Raw genomic sequence first — 25,348 nt, 5'->3', positions numbered from 1 at the left:
TGCGTTTGCTCCCAGAACCTCGCAAGTTCTGCTGACTCTGAGATTTTTACACGAGTTACCGAGGAACTTGTCGGCTCCAGCACGGTCACCATAATTGTCTCAAAGGCATTTTTCTGACTTTTCAGGAGAAAGGAAGTCATTGGCAGACTGTTGGATTTTTGTGTTCATGTACTGGCCTTTACATGAAAGTTCTTGTATTGCCCCCCCCACACCCCTGTCAACCTTTTTAACGAGTCTTTGAGCACCCCAGACCACAAATTCTGACAATGACGAACGGAACAACTTCACACAAAATTTACCATATATTGCATTATTTGTCTTCCTAATCTAAAAATAGACATACAGTATATATTTATAAGTAGTTTGAAAGCATTCATCGTTTTATGCTGGGCTTCACTAAAATAACAAGCCACACAAACAGTTTTTAAACTAAGAAATATAATTTATTGCATAAAAATTATATTTAGTTACAAGTAAGAAGGCTAGATGTTTATTTACAATTGGTACATTACAGAGATAAAACATCACTGGAATACATTTTTGAACTTTTTTTTTGTAAAAATTGGTTTTTATTTTTCAAAGAAACTCTTTTTGAACAAACGCAAAGAGAAGTTGAGTCCGTGTGCAGCAACACGTATCAGAGCTACATTGAACAATCCAAAAAGATCTCAGAATACTGGTCTACATTAACCACTCGGCAACAAGAAAGCCACTAATAGCATCCATGTCCTTGATCCAGTCATCCCATTCAGAAAATTGCACCTCACAAAAAAAAAAAGGAAAGAAAATAAAAAGGGAAGGGAAAAAAAGCATTCCTGTGTCACTTATAGTTTGATACAAAATCAAAAACCCTGTCTGTGTTATGCTATTATTTGAAAAAATAGAATTATTCTTCCGGGAGGCAAAAGAAGTCGAGATGCTTTTCTTTTCTTTTGCGCTTGCATAGCACTTAGAAATGTGCACCCCGCATAACCCCTGCACGCACACACACACACACACACACACACCACACACACACACACACACACACACACACCACACACACACACACACACACACAGTCAAGGATTGGGCAGACCAGCTGAAATGTACACACAAATAAATGTACACATAATAATGGTGCTGTATGAAGGTTTTTGTGGCCCGAAGATATTTTGACAGCATGTACACACACACACATTCATACTTCCGGTGTTTTGGTTTTGAGACTCCAAAGTTATAAACTTTTTTTTTTTTTTTTTTGCACACATTGTCAGAAAACCAGAAGTAACCGACATCATCAGTGCTTCCCTCATAACGATGGCTTCAAACATGGCTGGCTGCTGACTAACACTGAAGATGAAGACAGCTTGAAGGTCCTGACCACAAAACAGGGCGGACGTGATCAAGTCAACAAACAACATTGATGAGACTGAAACGCCGAGCGAGTGTTGAGGTAAAAGTTACGCACAGTTGCCTGCCTCAAGTCCAAACTCATCAATTGTGGCAAATGTATGTGTGATGAACTCCAAGGGCCCATTTAAGCCCCTCTTCTCACATACAGTGGAACCTCCAAAGGGAAATTATGTAATGTATTATGTAAAATAGACTTTTCGATAAGGTCTGAAATCACATCTTTTCACCTGTTTGGGGTGGGTCACATACCCCTCTGCAAATAACTCACTGCATTTTTTTCTCCGACAACCAATGTTGATGATTACTTTCTTAATCAGTACATGTTGGAGCACAAGCATCTTCTTTTCTTTCATTTTTCACATCCTACACCAGCAGTTTCTTTCGGCTTGTCCCTTTCGGGGTCGCTACAGCGTGTCATCTCAGATTACCAAACCAGTGCTCTAACCACTGAGCTACGAGGCCTCCTTCATGTCCTACACCACATGATGTTTATATTTGAATTTTGTATCTGCACCATCTCATCTTGTGATCCTGGTGATGTTGTTGTATTGCTTTTGTTATATTGTGCAAATAAACAATTAATAGCCAGCACAAAACACAGGCTGTGTTCTCATACTGATTAGGAAGAGAAACGTTCGAGGCTTCATTGAGTCCAGCCACAAAGTGACAGTCTTGTTGTATAAACACTCTAAGTGTTTGGACAAGTTTACTTTTATTTAGTTCAGTTTTTAAATTTCCTACACAATCTGTCAGTATATGTGCAACGCAATACTTGTACGGCAGTAAAGAACACTAATGACAGCAGCAGGTTGACTCTGGACCAGATGCATCCATTTTGAATGATTTCCAGTGATTACGACAAAAGTGACATTTAATCTGCATCTCACAGCAGATGGTGTTCGACTTTGGAGGTTCCTCTGCCGCACATCGGAGTGAAAACAAAAGGACAAAATTTTGTTGTTCTCCACGACTGAGTGGCCTGTGGTGCGCTTAAATCTAATCCATGGCTGGCTGGACCGGAGTAGAATTCGTACACGGGCGAGCAACAGGGAAAAAAGAGAACAGCCATGACAAACAACCCCCAAATATAAAGAGCGTTCCCCCAAAGGAAACTTTTAAAGGATGAACAGAAAACTTGCAATTTATCCTCACTGGATGGGAATGCTGCAAAGTGTGAGGAGAGATTACACACCTTGCCAGTTGCGATGATGTAGTGCAGACGCCAAGGCTTTGAGGCATTTTGTTAGTACAACAGAAACACTCCCTCGTTCTACTGGATGAGATAAGAAGAGCCCGGAGCCAGGCGTTCAAACTCGGACACTCCCTTTTGTCCTCGTTTGATTCGTCCGCAGCCAATAAGCAAGAGCCGAGTAATGAGCGAGCGCTTTCTGTCTGCAGCCCGAGGTGCTGGATCACACGGGTTCTGGGTGCATTGGTGACAAAACAAGCAAGCGGGTGGCTGGCCTGAGGTGTGACGGCATTCCATCATGCACTTCCATGCTGCTACTCAAACACGGGTAATCCCACGTTTGCTTTTGTCGTATTGTTCAGACTTCAGGGGGCTGAATACATTCTTTTTTCTTTTTTTCTACCCTGAAAGCAGTTCTGTTTATATACACTACATGAATGTGGTCATTTTCAGACTTTTAAGGAGAAAACATCTTTCAAATCTCAAAACTGCTTCAGAGGATTCAGGCTGATTGCTTATGGAAATGAATTGGTGAAAAATGACAAAGAGGTAATAGAGTAGTACATGAAAAGGAACTAAAATGTTTCACCATCCGTGTCGCCGTCGACATATTTGTAGCCATGTTTATAATTAGTTTTATTTATGCTCTCGTTCGTTATCCGCTGATCAACAGTCCTCATCTGTCGTCATGACGACGAGCACCTCACTCTTGCCCATTTCTTCAAGCGCCGTTGCTAGTGAGACCAGGTCTGCGTCACCCTGGTGACAAGCTTCCCATAAGTCCAGCAGAACTCCTGTGGGGCTGGGCTTCGTTGCAAAGTAGTTCAAATACCTTGAAGAAAGGGATATTGTACACCAACTCAATGGAAGGTCCATCACAGATAATTCCATATAATTACAAGAAAATACAATATAGTCCCTCTTTCGTGCTGTATGGTTTTATTTAACAATATTCATAAAGTTTAATTTTTTTTTGGATGATAGATTCAAGGCTAACAATTGAAATAATTTCAAGTATTTATTTATTTTTACATAAATTGACTTTCCAGCTTGTAAAATCCACAAAATTGGGAATTGAAAAAAAAATAGAATAATTTTAAGAAATAATTTATTCAACGTTTTTGTAGGAAAAAAGGAGAGAAATTAAGGTCACATCAATATATGGTACTTTCAAAACGTTGTTTATCGTCAATACTTTGTGTGCCGGAAAGTAATGGAAGCCCGGATATCCTTGATGTCTGCTCTCAGTTCTTCTTTGGTTTTTGGTCTGGTGCAAGAGATTCTCAGTGGGGTTCAGATCTGGTGAACTGAAACTGACGCAATTTAATGACACCTGAGGAAACCTGTGGTGGCGCTTTGAGTTTAGGTAATTGGTTTGTGACACTCTAAAATGTTTATGGCCGGACAAACTTGGGCTCATTTCTTCAAAGTATTCTTTATTTTTTTGAAAATTCTTCATTTCGTAGGGTTTCATGAGCTGGAAGATCAAATTATGTGAAAATAAACAAATGTTTGAAATTGCTGAAAGTTTGGACCCTTTTTTTAAACATAATATGGAAATAAATAAACTTTTGCATGCTGTTCTAATTTTTGGGAAAGTGTCTATATGTTCAGCAATTGGGATGGACAGGGTTCAAGGGTCAAATTTCCCATAATTTTTTAAATGGGCAAATGGGTCAAAAACAGTTTATTTCAATTACAAATACAAAATATTTTCTCAATTTTGCTGTGTGTGGTAATTTAGAATTTCCCATTTATCTCTAGTTGATGAACCATACAATATGTAATAAATGAAAAAAGTATATACTGTATCTACATATCTTCAGTGCTCCAATTGTAAAATTTTGAATTGTGAAAATCTGTGAATTATTGATGCTTATTATAATTGGCTTGAAAAAAAAGGCGAGTCTCCAAAAATTATTTAGTACAAATACTGTATTTTTGCTTATCGATGGCTGAAGAATGAAATGGTTTTCTACTTGATGGCAGAAGGTACACTGAATGCGTGTATCAACTTGTTGACAGTATTCTTCTTCTCATCATTTTTCATCATTCCAGTCAATATACTTTTTGTGATATTTATGTTTGGTGGTGTGCTGTAAGTTTTTTGTTTTTTTTTTTCAACCTAAACTATGTGGCTATACTCAACAAAGGCTGGTCTTGACAGAATGAAGCTTGTGGCTGACCTGTCAAAGCCTAAACTTCGTGCCAGCAGCCTCCAGTCACACCCTCGGGCGCTCGGCGCGTCCAAACTGGCACAGATCTTCTGGCGGATAGAGCAAGGCAAGCGGAAGGCATACGGTCCTACTTGAGAAGAAGGCAGACAGGAGCCCGCTGAGGGGTGCGGCGAGTGAGGGGGTGGTGTCTTTATTGAGCATGGGGGGGGGGGAAAGAGAGAAGCAGAAAAGGCTCAGGAAGGTTCTTGGTGATTTGCGATGAGGACCTCGAAGCGAGGGGCAAAATTACCTCCTGGATGTCGGTGTGCAGCTGGAAAATTTGGCCCTCCCCTTCCACTTGTCGCACGCAGATTTTACAAGAGAGCTGCGATACGGCCAGGCTGCTTCTCTCCAGGCTGAACGTGCAATGCAGAGGTCTCTGACTGCCGCTCCAAATATGATAGAAAGGGATCTCCTGGTTGAAATAATCAAACAAGTCAGTATCTATTATTAATATGTCGAAATGTTGATATGCTATGAACAGCATTGCGGACTCACCTGGTACTTGGCCAGCAGTTTGCTTCTCCAGTGAGTGTGAGGGATGTCATGGATGGACAGACGCAGGTTGTGGTAGCTGTCTTTAAACAGCAACAGTTTAGGATCCTCCAGTAAGACCCCACCCAGACTCCGCTCCAGATCCAGCACCTCCTGTTTGGAGAAAAGGAAGGCTTTGGGATTTACTCCCACCTTTGAATTTGTCCGGATACCTGCACATCTGATCAAAGTTATTCCATCCATTTTCCATAGCACTAATCCTCACGGGGGTCGCGGGTGGGGTGTACACCCTGAACTGGTCGCCAGCCAATCGGAGGAACGAACAAGTATTCGCACTCACATTCACACCTACAAGCAATTTCGAGTCTTCAATTAACCTTCCATTCATGTTTTGGGGATGTGGGAAGAAACCAGAGTACCTGGAGAAAAACACACGCCGGAGAACATGCAAACGCCACACAGGTGAGGTCGGATTTGAACCTGGGCCCTCAGAACTGTGACCCAGATGTGCTACCCACTTAGGAGGTGTTCATTTAATTTAATTTAATTTAATTTCAATGTGTATTATTGTGGTTGCAGTTAGCGATTGTGTCAAAATGTTCTGTCTTACTGAGAAAGGACTCCAACATTTTGCTCATCTTTGTAGGTATGATCCCAAAAACATTGATGATTATACAACGCTGTCTAATGAATGCCTCATTGTAAAAAAAAAATTACAATATTTGTAAAGTCATATTGCTTTCATGTTGTTCTTGTGTATAGGCTAACTTTGTGTCTGAAAAGTAAGGCTTTTGAAAACAGATATCAGAATGTAGAAACTGTAGGTGGCACATTGAAACTAAATATATAATAAATATAAATAAAGTGTAATTAACTCTACTACATTTTCTTTAGTCTGTCCATCTATCATTTCTCCCTCCATCTACCCACCATCATCCTACACAGATACTCCATTTACACAAGGCAATGGCAGCTAGGCATTGGCATCAGCGATGTCTCGTTGAATATTTGGTATTTTTTAGGGCAAGGCGGTGATGAAAGTCATGTGTGGCAGTGAAGCTGCGCATATGCAGCAATTACAGGAAGCCCAAAAGTTAGTAATCAGGTTACAAGTGAAACGCAGTCATTTGTCAGGTCTGAATGGAAGCAGCACAAAAAAAGTGTTTGGGGCTGCGGTTGGGGGTGACTGCATATATGTGTGCCACATTCCCTCCATTTGAACTCTGGAAAACCACAAGTACATAAGTAGAATGTATCTGTATAGAATCTCCCACAGAGTAAGACACAAAGTGGGTTCTTGTGTAGAAAGAACCGCAAACTAATTGAGGCAGAGTGTCTTTTAGAGCAGAGGCCACTTCTTGACCATATAGTTTCATAAAACCATGAAAAAGGTGGCATATGGAAGAAAAAGGAAATTAGAAAAGTAACATAAAAAAGAGATGGTGGAGCATCTGGTTAGATCGTTGACCTCCCAGTTCTGAGGACTGTGTACCCTTGTGAGGATGAGTGGCTCAAAAATGGATGGAAGGATGGATGGAAGAGACCATCTCACACCTTCAGTGCATGAGGGGTGTCATGGATGCAGTAAACGCGAAGGCTGTAGTCCAGGGAGAGGCAGGGGGCTCGGGGTGCAAACAAAGCCAATTGAAGGCGCTTGCAAGCGGGTTGCGGAGGGCACGACTGACCCACGAGACCGTAGGTGCCCAGCTGCTCCATGAGAACGTGACAACACTCCTCCTCCAGCTGCAGATAGCAAGGAGAGGACAAACTTTCCTCTCCCACTGTCAGCACCTCCTGGAGAAGAGGGAAAGGAGCGAAGTGGGTCTCAACAACACGGTCACAAAGGCTAGCGCTGTCTCGTTCACACACGAAGCGCTCTCACCTCCCAAGCTCCTTGGTGAGTTTGTGTCTTGAATGTGAGCGTCCAGTCAGGTGTCGGTGTGTCTAGCTGGGCACAGTGGGGCAAGGTGAGGACAACAGGGCGGTTGAGCAGCAAAGCAGATGGACCGCAGCTAACAGCGGGGCTCAGCACGGTCTGGCTGCCCTCAGAGGGCAACCTGTGGACGCCACACAAACAGATCGTTTGTTGAAACATCCCACTCGACTTCAAAGTGCACAGTCGTGCTTTTGTTGACGTCGACGTATTTGTTGTGCAGCACCACATCAGCCGTAACGCAATAAAGTAGTTCCATCTGAAGTGAAAAGGACTGTGACACGTGGCTTTCAAATCAAGATGAAATCATGGACACTTACGTCGTTTTGTCCCATTTGCTGATAATGAGGTACATCTCGTAGAATTTCCCCTGGGGGATGGTGCCAGGCGGGACCAGCAGACTCACACCTAAAGCACAAGGTGTCTTTTGTGTAATCTGGGACACACTGGTTCACATACGTGCATTTTTCAACTCATTTTATATGCAAGTAACACTGACGGGATACAATAGGAAATTCTCATGACATCCTTCTTAACCAGGTATCAGCAAAATTGTCTTCACAGATATAAGATGCAGTTTAAAATGATACTGTCAGAGTTATTCAGGAAAAGGGATTTAAAGATAAGTTCAATCAGAAATGGGGGGCTTGAGTCGACTCAAGTTATGTTTTATGACTTGCTATACCAAACCCTAAAAATGATGTGATTATGAACATTTTAGTATGTAACTAGGGGTGGTATGTGGTATGCTTTATGCTAATTGCCAGAACCTTTCATTTTGGGTCATAGGCACGCTAAACTTTTTTTTTCTCCCTCGCTCTCATTTACTAATGAGACGCAGAGGTATCGACGCTAAAGTCTTCTTCTTTTTCTTTTGGCTTGTCCCGTTAGGGGTCGCTACAGCGTGTCATCTTTTTCCATCTAAGCCTATCTCATGCATCCAAGGCCGGCCATGATGTACGGATTAGAGACGGTGGCACTAAAGAAACAGCAGGAAGCAGAACTGGAGGTAGCAGAAATGAAGATGCTGAAGTTCTCGCTTGGAGTGAGCAGGTTGGATAGGATTAGAAATGAGGTCATTAGAGGGACATCCAAAGTTGGATGTTTTGGAGACAAGGTTCGAGAGAGCAGACTTCGATTGTTTGGACATGTTCACAGACGAGAGAGTGAGTATATTAGTAGAAGGGTGCTGAGGATGGAGCTGCCAGGGAAAAGACCATAAAGCACCAGCCAAGATGAATCTTTACATTATGATCAGTAGAGGACACAGGAGAAATGCAAATTTTTCCCGACGGATTGGCAACATACAGTATTTGTCATGTACTGTATCAGTCCCTGTATTATGAATTTCTTTCATTCACCATGAGCCTGTAAAACCCATCAAACCAGTGACTATGTGGTCCCAGGACTGAGCCACCGTCTCCCAATTTCAGGACATGGTTACTGATGTGATGAGTTTTGATGACAACACTTTTTAAATTTTGAACAGTGTGCATACCTGTGTTGGGGATGGTGAGACGCCCCCCGAGATGGCCCAGGGTGGCGCTGGTGCTCAGCCCGGGCTCTCTGGACAATGTGTGGCTGTGGAACTGTCGATCGGTGCCCACCGACTTCAGGCTGAGGATCTCGCCGTCTCCTGAGCACATGTCAGCGGGGATCTCCAGCGACGAAAGTGTGGAGGAGTTATACATCTTGATTTTGAGACTTGGCAAGGGGTCCAACAGGGGGGAAGTGGTCATGGGGATTTTGTGGTGGCTTTCGCCAACACCCTGTTGTAAGGAGAAGAGCGGGCTGCGGAAAGCCCCTGCTGTGGCTGTCAGGTCGGGAGGAGCGGATGGATGGAGAGGGTGGAGGTTATCTGTAGACATCACACACACACACACCACACACACACACACACACACACACACACACACACACACACACACACACGAGATAGAAAGAGGCTCTTCTCTTATCTGTAAAAATGAATCGGCCCTAGCTGAGAGTGCAAAAAGTGATGCAAGTCAAATAGATTAATGTTGCTCATTAATATTTGATGGCCAGAACAAGAGAAAAGATACAATGACAAATGCTTTGAACTCTAAAAAAATATATAATGCAGTAAAGCAGGGACAATGGTCTACACGAGAGGAGATAATACTGTGATGGTATTGAAAGCATTTGTGATAAAAATAGAAAACTGCTGAAAGTGGAGTGAAACGTCAAGACACACCTCTATAAGTTGGGTCAAAAGGAGCAAAATAAATAAAACACTGTGTGTGTCTGTGTCATCTTACCTTGTCTGGGAGGCTTGTAGTTGCCGGGGTGAAAGGGAGCGGTGAGGGCAGAAGAAGAGTCTGTGATGTCTCCGTGGAGGTGGCTGCATCTGCGGCGGTATGCCAGCACGCCCACGCACAGCACTAGGATCACGCACAGCAACAGCGCCCCTACCAATCCACCATAGACCGCTACGCCCATCTCTGGTGCCACTGCTGAAAGAGAATTTACAGAATTCAGTACAAAACATTGCACACGCTAAAATCATTGGCGGGAGGAAAAGTGGTTAACAAATGCTAGTCATGTGAGTACAGTAAAGGCCCGCAAATTCAACATTTGCAAAATCACCACTCGTCTGATTCTTCTGGGACATATCAGTGGATTAATTGCTGGAAAGACCAGATATTCTCTGTTTATGTGCTCAGGCCTTCCCTTGTATCATTGATGTTGAACAAAGGGGAGGAGCTTTATTTAGTCAGGCCATAGCTTTGTCCAACAGAAACAAATCCTTTGATGCAATCTTGTGACATCTTCGGGCAACTACAATCCTTTATGTGGGGTTTCAAACATTCGCAATTCATGGCAGGGCTCCCCAAGAATAGCGGGAGTTCACTGCAATGAAGGAGTTAGTTCAGCAGCATCAGAGTTAGATGCCAGACAAGAGTACAACAGCTAATGGCAACACTGTGTGTGTCTCCAATAGTTCATTCATTTGGTTTCGATTGAGGTCAAGTGCACCAGAGTTCATTTTGAGCAGCTCCGAGAACATTCTTGGAATATGACTATTCAGTAGTTATGCACATCGATAGAATTTCCACACATCTGTTTCACTCAATTTGTACTCAGAATCATCTTTTTGATTGTGGCCTGTTAGGAGACTTTTATCTCAATAAAGCAAAAAAATGCCACCCTGCCCATGAATGGGTTAATTTTTGAACCACGGAGCACAAAGCAGAAGAACTGTCCCCCCTGGACTGATGTGGAAGGGATACTGATAGCGGGATATCATGAAAGGCAAGGGAGGTAATGAGGAAGCCCTTATATGGGTGCACCAGGAGTACAGTATCCCTCTCTCTCGCCCTCTCTTTTCAGTATTGCATAATGCTCAGGCTAACTTCGCTCATTAGCCAACATGCAGATCTTTAGGTATACCGCTATAATGAACTCACTCTTCATCAAATTCCTGTAGTGCTTTTCCTCATCACAGGTGCACTGGAGCGTATTCCGGCTGTTTTTGGGCCAGAGGAGCCATACAAACTGGAATGGTCACTAACCAATCCTAGGGCACATCTAAACAAACGCTGACATACAAACATTCACACTTACGGACAATTCAGTCTTTAACCTAACGTGCACGACTTTGGAATGTGGGAGGAGTATACGCGCACGAACACTAAAACGAGCTCTTCGAGAAAATGGAAACTCCACACCGGAATGCATCCTCCTCTCTAACACCAACCGCCCTCATGACTTACCTCACTACATCCATCGACCTACTCTTTGGTCTTGCTCTCGCTGTTTTGCCTGGGGGCTCCATCCTCATCATTATTTAACCGATATACTCACTCTCTCTCCTCTGGACATATCCAACCCATCGAAGTCTGTTCTCTGTTACTTTGTCTCCAACACATCTAACCTTGGCTGTTGCTCCGATGAACTCATTTCTAATTTTATCACTCCGAGAGAGAACCTCAACGTCTTCATTTCTGCCACCTCCAGCTCTGCTTCCTGTTTTCCTTTCAGCGCCACTGTCTCCAATCCGTACATCATGGCCCGCCTCATCGCTGTTTTATTACCGTTGCACTCCATCCTTGCAGAGACTCTTCTTTCACATAACACACCTGACAGCTTGCGCCACACCTTATAACCTACTTGGACCCATTTCTTGTCTAATACTTAAGTATATTTAATATCATAAAAGTACTTTTAACCCCTAACTACAGTAACTAGCCCAAAGGATGCTAGGGGCAAACACCCTACTTAAAATTTCTTTCATTGACCTGAGTAGGAGCACTGGTGAGTAAATATGAGATGTAGTGATTAGCGCTTGATACATTTGCTAAGACCCTGGATAAGTATTCATGATGAAAACTTCTCTAAATGACGTGGAGCCAATAATAGCTTTGGATAAAGTTTCAAAATCAAAAATGAGGACATAGGATTTCCTCCTCCATCTGCTCCTTTTGGAATAACATTGAAGAGCTGATCACTTCACAGGCAGGAGGTAGAGAGAACGAGGAGGAAGAATCCCAGCGGCCTGTAGCACATCTCGTCTACATGCGAGCATGTGACTTTATAGCTCTGCCAACACTCCTGCTGGGATGTTTTCACTCTTCAATTCCGTTTAAGAGGATCATGCAGTGAAACAACAATGGCAGAACAGTTGAAGATGTAAACGCAACACGGATGAAGATGTTGGCCTTATGCTCATCTGCTCTCCACTGGGTTCCATCTCCTTCCTCTCCTGCTGCCTGATTACTGGTTGGGATTAAGCGGCTCAATGCAGCCTCCTCAACCCTGACTATCGGAAGCAGCAATTAGGAATAATTGGTCTTTTTATTTGCTCCTGGGTTCCCCTTACAGTTGTGAATTGTAATTTATCTTATCGCCATAGTGGTAAAAATGCATTTGTTGACAATCGACAGAAGTGAAGGTATTGAAACACTAGCAGCTTTCACAGTGGCCACGTAAGACGGCCTCATTTTACGCACAGTTCTCTGGATGGTATCAATGCTACAAAGGGGAATTGCGACTTTGGCGGCTTCTGATCTCATATTAGAGGGGGAAGGGAGGCGGAATACGGTGCATGGTCCAATATGCAATTGAAAATGTACCGAACTCCTGTAAACCAATTAGATGCAGAACATGTCTGTGGAATAGAACCATCTTTTCACATGTGCCAAGTTAGTGCACACGTGTCTGAAAAAGCTATCTTGGGTCCTCGCTGGTCCACCATCATCAGATGGTGCTTATGACAATGGCAGAGATACCATTATCCTCATTTCAAGCCAAGACATAAATGATTCTAACCCTGAGCTTGCATGGTTGGAGTGAAAGACAGCCATAAAGGAAGAGGACAGAAATGTGCCCATTAGTAAAAAAATATGGAGAGGAGATCTACGGTATATGGTTGTTATTTAATAAGAATGCAGAGAAGAAAGCCATTGAAGAACAAGACGGGACAGAAGTTGAAGTAGATGCAGGGCAGGAACAGCGTGAAGAAAAAAATCAGAGCGAGAGGCTGACTCGCTGGAAGAAGAGCGCTTCCATGCTCATGTGGCAGGATGGAACCAAATCTGACAGCAGTCCACACTTATTATGAGAAGCGGAACAATAGGGAATTAGATGCATTACTTAGGCTGCATTCCCCTGAGCCCATGTGACATCGCGCTGAAGGAATTAGCATCATTTTAACTCAAAACCAAATTGTCCCTTTGTGTGATTGTGAGTGCGACTGTCTGTCTCAATGTGCCCTGCGATTGGCTGGCAACCAGTTCAGGGTGTACCCTGCACATTGACAGCTGGGATAGGCTCCAGCATTCCCGCGATCCTCGTGAGGATAAGCGGCTTAGAAAATGGATGGTTGGATGGATGCATTACTTGGGCTGCTATCGCCTGAGTCCATGTGACATCGTGCTGAAGGAATTAGCATCATTTTAACTTGAAACCAAATCTCATATCTCAACAAGTCAACTGTGCTGTCTTTGCACCTGACAGCTCAGAAGACATCATTTGAAAATGCTGATTCGCTTTTTATATCACATTTTGTTTTTTGATTGATCCTCAGTCGTAGCAAGTTGTGATGCGGAGGTGAGAAAGAAAGGTAAGACATCCTCTTATGTGAATGTCAGATAACAAAAACGACACTCTACACAACAAGTGTTAGATGTTCGAGAGATGTCAGACAATACGAGAATTAACGCAAAAAAAAACTGTCATCATGGTGGTGGGCGAACTTACGATGGCTTGCATGCTCAATAGAGACCATTTTATCTGTATGAACAGAAGAAAAAACAAGACAGGAAAAAATGTGAAATGAATAGACAACGCCATACAAATAAAAGTCTAAAATAAAATATACAACAGAGGAAAGTCTCCCATACAAATGAAAACTCCTTGAGCTGCATTCAAAAGACAAAATAGTAATCACTTCAAATATGAGTGAATAGCCTTGTTTGAAGGCCAATGCTCTTGTTTTGTTTTGTTGTTTGATCGAGAATGGCTATCAAAAAAGAAAAAAAATGACTAACATAGATGGTGGCAGGAGATGGCTTTGTGAGTGGTGCGTGAAGGAGATGATTGAAATCATACTGTCAAGGCTACGAACATCTTTCTATTCACTCTGCAGAATGTTGTATCACCTCCGTTGTCATGTTAAAACTTTTCTCTCCTGGCAGCACTTCATACAACATTATATTGCAACACCAAAATACACTCATAAGTAGATCTGAAAATACACAGTGGTATGTTAATGACCCGATCGAGAATCAAAATCCTTGCTGGGTGGGCACAAACCCCCCCAAAAAAACTATGATTAATAAAAAAAATAATAAATTACCACATCCATTCCTTCAACAGTGAAAGACAGCAACTAAAAAGCAACATTTATGACAGCTGCATTTGTTTACCCTCAAAGGGAAGACAAATAATGAGACTCGAGAGAACCAAATAATAACATTTGAAATGGTTAAAAAAGAAAGCATGGTGGATCAGCTGTAGCGCATTGGTCTCAGAGTTCTGAGGACCAGGGTTCGTGCCTCCATGGCTTTTCTCCACCCACTCCGGTTTCCTCCCACATCCCAAAAACATTCACTAATTAGAGACTCTAACAATCAGTGACGGGTATGTAATTTGCTAAGTGACACATTGGCAATTGTCGACAACGGACTGCTTCCCATCTTCGCTCTGTGTCACAATAAGTTGACTGCATGTTCTCCCGGCGACCTCCCGAGACTGTTAGGTTGTGTTAGATTGCAAAGTATTTTTTTTCTAATCTGCTGCTCCATGCAAGACTGTTTGTGTCAGGAATGGTGCCTATTTCTCAAGTGTAGAAGTGAAGCTCAGTCTTTCCTCGGAGGATGCATCGTGGGGGTTTGACCGAATATTTGGTTGATGCTTTTGTGTCTTCTTGGAGATGTATCTTAAGTATAAGCGGCCTCTGTGGATGTGTGTGGACGTTTTTGACTCTAACGCGCTGTCAACTGAATCTACCCCTGCTCATCACAGGGCGCACACTTGGTGTCAGGGCAAGTCTGACTCATTCTCATACGCTTTACACAGCACGAGGTTTTCGACTTTCTGTCATTCTTATTTCACTCCATCTGTGCTTTTCAGCAGTGGCTCGCTTGCCTTTTGCCTTTGCGAACAAACATGTTCCTCCTTGAAACCTCACTCTAGGATGTAGTTATTTTTCTCTTCATCCGTCTCTCCAGGATTCATGTTCTTTTATGCTACTGACATGTTTTACACCTTGTGGAATGCATTTTTGTATAAAATTGCTCTATGAAATGATCTGACTGTGCAAAGAAATAGCTTTTCAAAAGATGTTCTAATGTCTTTTGAATGACCACCTAGGGCAACAAATATAATCGAAGGGATGAGTCCTGCCGGAGGCCTTAGAAACTACATTCTCTTAAATACTAAGTGATTGAAATCTTTGCACAGTTTGACATTTACTTACTGCGTGCGCAGAGCCCCTCAGTACAGTTTTTACTCTCCATCATGCTCCCGCTGCAGTGCTTGCCTCCATTCCTGGGTGGAGGGGCTTGACATTCGCGGCTTCTCCAGTGGGTGCACTCTGTGCCACAGGCAGACCACTTTGCCCATTCGGTCCAGCCTCCATCCACTGCATTGGCAGAATAAGTTGAGGTGGGAAAATCATCTAGCAACAGCACAGCGCTATTCTGTAGCAGGGATGAATTGAGCATGACGTAAATACGAGACATGGAGGACAAATATAAAGTGGCTCATTTAGAAATGTGAAAGATGCCTTTTACGATTCTGAGTCACGATGGTGTGGCAGGCAAGACAACAAGTGTCACAAGTGAACAGTTAAGATCCTAATAGTGGGTTACATTTTCTTTTTTAAGTAAGAGTTGTCATTGCTTTTATCTTAATGGGCTTTAGGAATTTTTTTCTGACTCCTAAAACAACTATTGTTTTTCTTGTTCGGGACAAGTTTTTGTTGTAAATTGTTTTTTTCCCCTTTAAATCAGATTTTCTTACTAAATCCCATTTTTCTGACCTTATTGGAAAAATCCTTTTTCAAGAGTTCATTAAGCAATTGTTACAAACTTCACTTATTGCAAATTGAGTACCGGTGGTATTGTGCTTGCTAGTTATTTGAAGTAACTGCTTAAAAAAGTGCCTTTCTGTGTCATCTGTGAAGCTGCTTGACAACCGAGGACAAGAAATACGACAGATGAGATGATCATGCTAACCTGGGCACAGTGTGGTGCAAGTCACTCTCTGGAAGGGTGGGCCTTCACAGAAGGCTCCTCCATTGAGGGGGGCCGGGTTGGTGCAGCTACGTGTTCTTCGCTGCCAGCCCCGTCCACACTTAGTGTTACACTCAGACCACTCCGTCCACGAGGACCATCCACCGCTCACTGACATCAAGACATGAAACCAAGGCCTATGTTAGCTTTGTTTCCCTTGGATGCTAAATGGACTGCACCAATATAGAGCTTTATCTTCACCACCAGAGCGTCCAAAGCCTCACATTCATCCACTCACACCCAAATTCATACGCCGATGGGCGACTGCTGCCATCTAAGGTGCTGCCAGGCCCACTGGGAGCAAATTAGAATCCAGCGTCTTGGCCAAGGACACTCCAACATCCAGACAGCCAGAGGCAGGATTCGAACAAGTTACCCTTTGGTCACTGGACAACCTGTTCTCCCTCCTGAGCCACAGCCGCTACTTAATGACATTATGAAAACGCTGTACAAACAAACATTGCCCTGAAAAGCAAACCTGTGATAATCTACACCAATACTTTTCATCCCATGTCAACCATTCTAAATAATGTGCACATAACAGACATGTCATAGCATACAGTATACTTACATAAAGTAGAAGAGCTGCATAAAAACTTTTTGTTAAATTGCTCATTACACTCAGTTTAGAACCATTTTATTGTTGAATTGTATCGGAGAAAAAAAGAGGAGGGAAACTTTGTTACCATAAACAATGAGAGTTGCTGTGCTGCTGCGCCTTTTGGCAACCACATTACGAGCCAAGCAGGTGTAGTTGGCCGTGTCCGAGAGTCTGGCCTGTTTGATTATTAGGTTGTGATCAATGGTAATTAGGAAGTTGGAGTCCTGCGAAGGGTCAATGACATCTTCGTTCTTCAGCCAGTCCACCTTAAAGGAGACACAACATCATGAGTCAAATATAATACTGCACATTCGTGGGAATACACAGTACATATAGTATTTTTTTGGAAAATCCCTAGAATTGTCACAAAGTTCTGACAATCTGGAAATATAGTGCGCTTATCCCCACGAGGCTCACACGAGTGTTGGAGACAATCCCATCTGTTGTCAGGCAGGAGGCGGGGTACACCCTGAACTGGTCGCTAGCTAATCGCAGGGCACATGGAGACTCACAATCACGGCTAGGGGCAATTTAGAGTCTCCAATTAATATGTGTCTTCGGGATGTGGGAGGAAACCTAAGTGCATGGAGAAAACCCAGGCAGCCACGGGGAAAACATGCAAACTCCACACAGACGGGGCCGGGATTGAACCCCAATCCTCAAAACTGTGAGGTCAACGCTCTACAGCTGCACCACCATGCCGCCGAAAGGAAGAGTGAGTACATCATCAAAGCATGTGACCAAAATGGGCCAATCACAGGAGATGGGCTCCACGGTTCTCGCCGCGCAGCAAACTTTTTTGACGTATGCACGGCAAGCTACATTGAGGTGCTGCGTGGGGCGATGCCCAAAAACTACAGTACGGGTATGTATTTACCAAAATCAAGTTTCGGTAATGTATAAACCAGTTTGGAGGAGCTCCTTGACCAAAATGATCTTGGGCATACACATTTTAGCTATGACAATTTCAGATTTTGTGTGAAACAACAGTGCGCCAAATGTTCTGCACACACACGATCTATGTGGCAATGGATGGCAATCGAACGTATCTACCCAGTTCTAATAATTACAGTAATATCACATGAAGACGAGGGTGATGTAAGAGCGTCCTACCCCAGCGTTGGGCATGCCTTCTGGGGGACGACACTGCAACAGGACTTCCTGCTCCAGTCGCACCTCGCGCCCCAGTGGTTCCTGCTCAAAGTTTTTCCTCAAGTCTAGAAGGCAGAAACAAAGATCGGCGGAAAGTGAAATTTGCTTTGTGACAGCTGAATGACATTCAACTTAACACTGAAAAAGACTTTATGTAAAGGCAGTGCCACGCTGTCACTCTTTTCTCCCATTTGTACCTTCACAATAGAACTGTCAATCACACAACAACTCATACAGCCATGCCGGGTGACAAAATAATAGTCGGCACATATATTTGACAGATGACATGAAAATCAAAAAGGTTGGCAAATACTGACATGCAATGCGGACATAGGCGCGGATGCTCTTGGTGGTGCCAGCTGAGCTCCAGGCTACACACTGACACCAGTAGTCCTCCAACCCAAACAGTTCCTCAACTTGGGTCCTTGACACTGAGATGTCCACCTCCCTCACCACAAGACCTGTGGGGAAACCGTAATAGGGAGAGATAATGTACATTTACTGTGAGTTGGCGACAGGCCAAATACAATTAATGTGCGCATAAAACTTTGAAGGCGCTAATGGGGCATGTAGCTGAAAATGATGTTTGTAACTGAGTATGCTGTTTAGGTCTGTAAAATACAAGGTGACATTGCTGTGTGTCTGTAGTTTCTCCCACTGGGCATCTTTGATATTCACCTGTGGCCTGGTCCAAGCTCTCCCTGGTCACATGATCATTTTGATTGACCCACTCCCCATTGCACTTGAAGTAGATCTGCGTTGCCGGCGAAGCCCTGCAACGAAGCTGAACGGGTCGGTTCTTAACAATAAACGCATCCTCTGGTTCGAGCAAGAATTCTGGGAGAGGTTCTGCTGGTGCTGATGGATAGGAGTCCGGGAGAACCGCCGCATCACTGTAGTCGCTGCTCTCTGAAAACATTGACAAACACAGACAGATTGTTCTTCTGCCACATTTTTATATTGCTGGTTGTTCTATAGATCTACCTGCCAAAATGTGGTCAATACAGGCCTTCCAAAGACATCAAAGGAGTCCAGACTTCTAAATAAGAGATAAGTGGATGACCAGCGTTGGACAAGCAGCTCTGATCCTGACATTATCCGGCGACGTGCTCAATACGACACATATACCCGCGGACGTTTCTGCATCGAGCTTTCACTGGTATAAAATGACACCATCTTCCATCCTTTTAGTCTTTACTCATCAACTCTATTCAACTTCTATTCTAATTTCAGCATTAGATCCAATGTCTAAAAGAATCAGATTGAATGGAGGAATTTTAAAATGAAAAATTATAAAAACTGAACCATGTGTTTTTCTCCTTTACATATCTGGTACAGTAGTTCCCAAAATGTTCTGCATTTCCTGCTGACAGGTAATGTGCAACAGTCAGCAGTCTGTAAATTTTATTTTCGTTTTCTTTAACCAATTACATCTATGGTAAGCAGCTATCACCACTGCATCTTAGCGCTACACAATGGAAACGCAAAACCCGATTAGTTTATTAAACCGTACTGTGGCACACGGAGATGAACTTTACACCTTTGTGGTTAACTAGAACGGAAGAATAATGTTAAACTTCAGTGATCTTACTCTTTTATATTCCAATAAGGGAAATTATGGCGGACCACAGCTGCTGAGCAGTAACCACAATGCATGCTTTCAAAAGTTCTTTGTTACTGTTTTGAAAGGCTTTGTATTTTAGCAGACAGTGTTTGATTTTTTTATTTATCTTACACAGCTCCACTGGTGCTTAAAAAAATTCCACCAAACTGCTAAATTCATCATTCCTTCAAGTTTTTCTTTTTTATATTCAAACATGGCAACGTCACACTGCCACGAGCCCCCCCGTCTTGCTCATTGTTATCCAATAAAACTAAAACGTGTGAAAGCTTTCAACAATGAGACTCGGGGCAGGTCCATTTTCATGGCGTTGTAAATGTATCAAGCTCAACATGAGCAGTTATTCCACAACCTTAGAACAAGAGAAACTACTTAGAGAGTTCCAATCTTCTATTTTAGGAACATGAAGAGTTCTCCACTAACCAGCCTGTAGCCCACTTTTCCACTTGACAGACTCTTTGCTCAGACATTAGAGCAAAGCAAGGCGGAACACAGAAAGCGATGGCAAGCAGGAGTGCAAGTTTAGGAGCCGCTCAAGCCAAGATCAGTGGGGATTTATGGGATTCTAATCAATGGTGGAAGTACAGTTGAAGTACTCTCTCTAAACCCAAAGACACCTATTAGTCAGTCATCCTTACAGAGCATCTTCTCACAGGCTCTCACATAAACTCATCCAAAGAATGTCTCCACAAAGATTCTGGACTGACAAAATGCTTTCACGAAGTAGTGAGTGCAACTGGAACCCACAGGGAATATTCAAGTAGGTGGCTTAAAAAAAACGCTATTACTGGACAGCCAGTATCAGGCAATAAGGTTAACTACCCCATTTGGTAAAAATAATAATAATGAATCGACGCCATAAACCTCACATACTACATAGCAGTCGTTAACCTCCCCAAAAACATGTTGGACAAAAAGGAAGCTTGGGTTTTAAAACCTCTTGGCGCAAAACAATTTGGCTTGTGGAAGACATAAACCAATTTATTATTATTTTTTTAAGCAATGAGAGGTCACAGTGATGTATGGGAGGAAAAATGAATGCTGTATGGCTGGAGGACAGCAAAGTACACCAAATTAACAGTTTTGTAATTAGTGATCCTCTTGAATGCCCCTGAGGTTGTACGCATTGGAATTTTACAGTTGCCCAAAACGTCTTAGTTATCAATTAGATGTCCTAACGGACATTTCATACTAATGTCATTTCAATCAAGTTCCAATATTCTGTTTTATTTTATAAAGATGTTATTTTTCACAGTTTACATTTTGTGGACAGACATGAACACCCACCTGCCCCCCCAAAAGAAACTTAATCCAGAAAAAGAATGTTTTATTTCTTCTAAATGTTCAGGGTGAAGATGACGGGACTTGGAAGTCCACAGCGTGACGTGCGTAAACTGGATAAAAGTTACATGCAAAACTGTAAGTGGGTCCACTTGCAAGTGCACACAAGCATAAAGAAAATGCTAGCACATCTGAACATGGATGACAATTGTCATGATGCTTCTCTCACGCTCGCTCTCTGTTTGTTCTCTTCCTCTGCCTTCTTACGTGGATGTCGCCTCCAGCCTTTCAGACTTTGAATTCTCTGTCAATAACCAATTGTGTTGCTCCTCCCCACCCTTCACCCGTGCTCTTTCTCTTTGCCCAGCATTGATTGTTGAGTGTTCAAATATCAGCTGGAGGGGGAAAAAAAACACAACCTGTCACTCCTCTGGCATGGGGAGAGCGGGTGAGCGTAGGGTAAGGTGGTGGGGGTACGGAGGGTGGGAATAGCACTAGTGACAGACCAATAGAGCAGGATGCTGGTTCACTTAGAAAGAAAAAGGATCAACCTCTTCCTTCATGTGCGTGTGTTCTGGGGCCTGCACACTTTAATTAAAACACTTTTAGATGATGGAGGTAAGAGACCAACAGACAACTTCTTTCTCTTGCCCAGTGTCTCTCAGAGATAATGGATTTGGGAGGTTTTAAGTGGAATCTGTGTTTTTGGGCCAGTGTACAAACATCCATCAGAGCTCAGCAGCCGGCAATTTGCGCAGATAGGAGGATCCTTCAAAACAACAACTCCTTGCGGTGCGACACAACATGACTTTTATTGCTCTAAAGGCGGACAACAAACAGGTCGAAAGCATCGGGTTCTGGACATTCTATTCAACAAAACCGTACAAAGACACGCTAACATGCTCACCTGCATGAAGAACTTTGTCCAAAGTGTAAAATTCAACTCAGTTTGATACAGTTTTGTATTTACATTTTTTAGAGGTTTAGTAAGGTAGGAAAGGTACCACAATAATCATTAAAAATAGAATGTATGTTTATGGTTCAACATATATAATCAAACATCAACAGATTTAAAACAAACTTTGACTTTACTTTTATGGAGTTGGGCATCACTTAAATTTGACTGATTCCTTATTTAATACAACTCTTTTAGGGGGTTTGGTCGAAAGGTTTTGCTTGGTTTAAATAAAAGGTGTCCAAATTATGAACATACATTTTCATAGCAGCCTACATCATAGACTAAAATGAACATTTGGCTCAAGGTTCCTTATTAAAAGTATCAATATAAAATCTATAAAGTATAAAGGGAAGAACTAGTCTAATTGACGTTGTTTCAGGTAAAAGTTACATGTCGCATCATTAAAATAAGTTATTTCGGATTGTTTCATCACCTCAAATGTTTTATATGTGCAAGTTTTAACTTGACGTCTTGTTTTAAGCTTGTAGCCCTTTATTTTGAAGGTGTACATAGAAGCATTCTGGCACAAAAAGTAACTTCACACGACACTGGTGATATATTTTATTTTTTTCCTTAATTGATGGGACCAAATGCTATAAAACGCTGAACGTTAGGCCCAGTTCCAATCAGTTCTCGAGTCTCAATGCTGGAACCTTGGCACTGATTGCAAATGAAACTTGTCAATGTGCATACACAAAATGTAAAACAATTAACATACACTATTATTCTTCCTGCCAGCCTTTTCAGTGTTATGAAATAAATGAAAATAATGAAATGATTAAAAATGTTCAGAATTAGATGTCTTTTTTCAAATTGCTGGCCTAACTTCATCAGTGGCCGAGTAATTATTGAATGTTTTCAGAAATAAAGAAAAAGCAATCAAAACAGCCAAAGCCCAGTTGTCTTGATTTAACATTTGTAAATTACAATGACTTGAATGACTGAGTATCTACACAAACATAAAGTCAAAGACACAATTTATAGCAACATTGGTATATATTTTTTAAACGTTTTATTGTGACAGCATGTTATAAATGACTTAAACAATTTCGCTTTTCGGAATTGAACAAAATATTTTCAGGCGCCACAGTTGACATGTACAGTAAATGCCCTAAAGGCCCGAGCCAAAGAATTTTCATCCACACACCACAAAAGAAACAAACATTGAGTCAGGCTTCTCTGTACCAAATTGTACTGTGGTTAGCTGAAATGGTCTGTACTTTTTGGCGAAAACGTGTGGAGTAAAACTAAGCTGTGAGTGTGTGGCACACAGAGCCTTGCTGCTCTATGTGACAATAATGGAGCGTGACCACACAAGAAGTTAAAGACTGGGAGTCTGCACCAAAGACATGTGCTGGAAAGACAAGAAAGCTTGGCCAAGGTCAGATCAAGAGTCACTCATCGACGAGTGGAGAAAAGATGGGGTTATTAAGTTCTTAAATCTCATTGATGTCCACACATCTCATGACGACAATGGCCTTTCATCTGCACATACATCATAAGCACCCAATTGTAAGTCTCAGCATGTGGACTCCAGCGTGGGGTCAAAAGAATGTACTACTCTTTACCATTCCATACTGCGCTCAAATGTGCAAACTTTAGCTGTTAAACTACAGGGAGACGTTACAATAAAGAGCATGCATGCAGGTGGTCCCTACACAATATAGTGTACCTGGAGTTCAGGTGTCCTTCCAGAACAAAAGCCAACAAACAACAGAAAATAATTTCTCTTCCTCGGCTCCAGTTGGCTCCATAACATAAAAATGCTTTTCGTCTTTCTCTCTCAAATCCGGTCCTGCCCGCTGGATTCAAATGGCTTAAGTAAACAGAAAAATAGGTACAACAACAGCCCACAGCTATGAAGTACAAGTGAGTCACTGTGGAGCAACAGCTGTATGAACAGAAAGCCAAAAGCCATGTTCTTATCAAGCAGTACAGTATAATCCAGATCCGTACAAATGTGCATGACATTGTACTTTCAGAAATTCTGTGGAAGACAATTTCATTTTTTTGTGAGCTGAACCATACTTCACCACTAAATGTGCACACACTGCCATTCCTAAAGACCCAACAAAGGAAATAGAAAACCAGAATCAGAAACCAGATACACATTAAGACAGAGGTAGGTTGAAAGCAAAGCAGCAAGGATGGATGGAGTGAAACAGTCTTGCCTTAACTTCCTTAAGGCTCCTTCACACCATGACGTTCTGGTCAACGTCCTCTGAACATTTCAATCGTTCTATTTTTCAGCGTTCTCAAACGCGGATGACACATCTGGCGTGTGATTAACGTGTGTCTAACGCATGACTTAACGTGTGTCTAACGCACCAAAAGCATGTAACAGCGACCAAATAAGATACCCCTAAAAACCATTAGCGTGTGCAAACGCGTCATTGGGGCGCGACGAGCGATTTGTCAACGTAAGACGAGCGTCTTGAGTGTGTGACCAATGGGTGAATAACGACAGAAAAGCGTTTTGCTGGCGTATAATTTTTACAGTGGAACCGGCACTAAAACGTTGGAAAGTTCATTGTCACTTCAGTTGTTGTCGTGAGTTGGAGCTGTGAGCATCATGCGAGAAGAAAAAAACGTTAGCTAGTAAGAAAGCTAAGCCTCTTTCATCACGAGCAATGTGTTTGGAGGAAAAACAACAGCAGGAGGAAGAGCACGTCCGCGAAGTCACACAACATGTGACAACCCCTGGGCACCCTAAACACCTTGCAAACCCCAGTGAGGACGGTCTGTCAAAGAGACAAAAGAAGCAGAGAAAGGATTGCAGGATCCTGGACTGGGCTGTTGAGGATAGTCTGGTGGAGTTTTTCCGCGAAAACGAACAGCTGCTTTCTGGATCTTCCATAGTAGGTGCTCCCTACTGTAGTTTATGATTAAACGGACCTTGCTTACAAAATATCGGTTTATATACGCATATGAATGGACGTTCGGGAAACGCACGAATGACGCTCAATGTACTCCAAACGACGATCGTTTGACTTTAGTTACAAGCTGTGTGCGCTACGGGATTGTTCAGTGGTCGTTGACAGGTCGCCAGTGAGTCGTTCACTGCAAAGCAAACGATTAAGTAACAACCAAGTAAAGCTAGAGTTACGACTGACTAACGATAGCCAAACGCGTGCAACGCTCGGAGAACTTTAGTAAAACGTTCCACGAACGTTTTGAACGTTCTGCAGCGTTTAAAATTAAACGTTGATGAACGCTGGTCTCGGTGAGAACATTTGTGCATGTTCAAAACTTTTTTTCCGGACCGGTGTTCTCCGCCGATTCCCAGCAATCAATGACGTTCACTAGCGTTCAAACAACGCTCTTCTGGAGCTATCCTGGCGACCATGGGCGACTACCAACGTTTCCTCAAACGCTAAAGGACGCTGGCCAGAACGTCATGGTGTGACGGGGCCATTAAAGGAAAATTACATTGAGTCATTTTTGGACAAACTGACAGTCCAAACAACAGTCAACGGGGGACAGACAGGAAAAAAACATACTGTATGAATTAAAAAAAGTTACATTTTAGAGGATATGTTCATGGAAAATTACAGAATGTGTATTTTGGCATGTGCCGATTTGAGGGCAGGTTGGACCCAGCATCTCTTCTCACATCAACAAAAGCCGACCGAGTGTGAAGATTCATAGAGTTTGCCCATCTGACTCAGCCCCCATACGCACACAGGCACTTGTGCAACAAATTCCACTTCAAGCCGCCTCCTTTAACATTGGCAGAGAGAAAGAGAGAGAG

The 25,348-nt window shown here is 42.6% G+C and overlaps 1 protein-coding gene across 2 annotated transcripts in view; it reads right to left on the bottom strand.

The window, feature by feature from the left end:
• Positions 1 to 1,042: 1,042 nt before the first annotated feature.
• Positions 1,043 to 25,348, bottom strand: part of unc5b (unc-5 netrin receptor B) — a 57,880-nt gene continuing 33,574 nt past the window's right edge. The window contains exons 2-17 of one of the 2 annotated variants that reach the window (XM_061837706.1): positions 18,416 to 18,646; positions 18,055 to 18,198; positions 17,699 to 17,802; positions 16,671 to 16,851; positions 15,928 to 16,095; positions 15,168 to 15,332; positions 13,448 to 13,480; positions 9,508 to 9,702; positions 8,727 to 9,086; positions 7,549 to 7,636; positions 7,178 to 7,352; positions 6,850 to 7,089; positions 5,299 to 5,448; positions 5,051 to 5,215; positions 4,771 to 4,949; positions 1,043 to 3,416 (exon numbers count right to left, since the gene is read on the bottom strand). In XM_061837706.1, the coding sequence (XP_061693690.1) occupies positions 3,251 to 3,416; positions 4,771 to 4,949; positions 5,051 to 5,215; positions 5,299 to 5,448; positions 6,850 to 7,089; positions 7,178 to 7,352; positions 7,549 to 7,636; positions 8,727 to 9,086; positions 9,508 to 9,702; positions 13,448 to 13,480; positions 15,168 to 15,332; positions 15,928 to 16,095; positions 16,671 to 16,851; positions 17,699 to 17,802; positions 18,055 to 18,198; positions 18,416 to 18,646 (2,744 nt within the window). In that variant the 3' untranslated portion in view covers positions 1,043 to 3,250. The remainder of the gene's footprint in view (positions 3,417 to 4,770; positions 4,950 to 5,050; positions 5,216 to 5,298; positions 5,449 to 6,849; positions 7,090 to 7,177; positions 7,353 to 7,548; positions 7,637 to 8,726; positions 9,087 to 9,507; positions 9,703 to 13,447; positions 13,481 to 15,167; positions 15,333 to 15,927; positions 16,096 to 16,670; positions 16,852 to 17,698; positions 17,803 to 18,054; positions 18,199 to 18,415; positions 18,647 to 25,348) is intronic. The other variant, XM_061837707.1, reaches the window with a different exon arrangement.

This window comes from Syngnathoides biaculeatus, chromosome 12 (assembly GCF_019802595.1).
Source record: "Syngnathoides biaculeatus isolate LvHL_M chromosome 12, ASM1980259v1, whole genome shotgun sequence".
Lineage (NCBI taxonomy): Eukaryota > Metazoa > Chordata > Actinopteri > Syngnathiformes > Syngnathidae > Syngnathoides > Syngnathoides biaculeatus.
The sequence above is the reverse complement of the archived record's forward strand: the minus strand, read 5'-3'. Positions and strand labels throughout refer to the sequence as shown.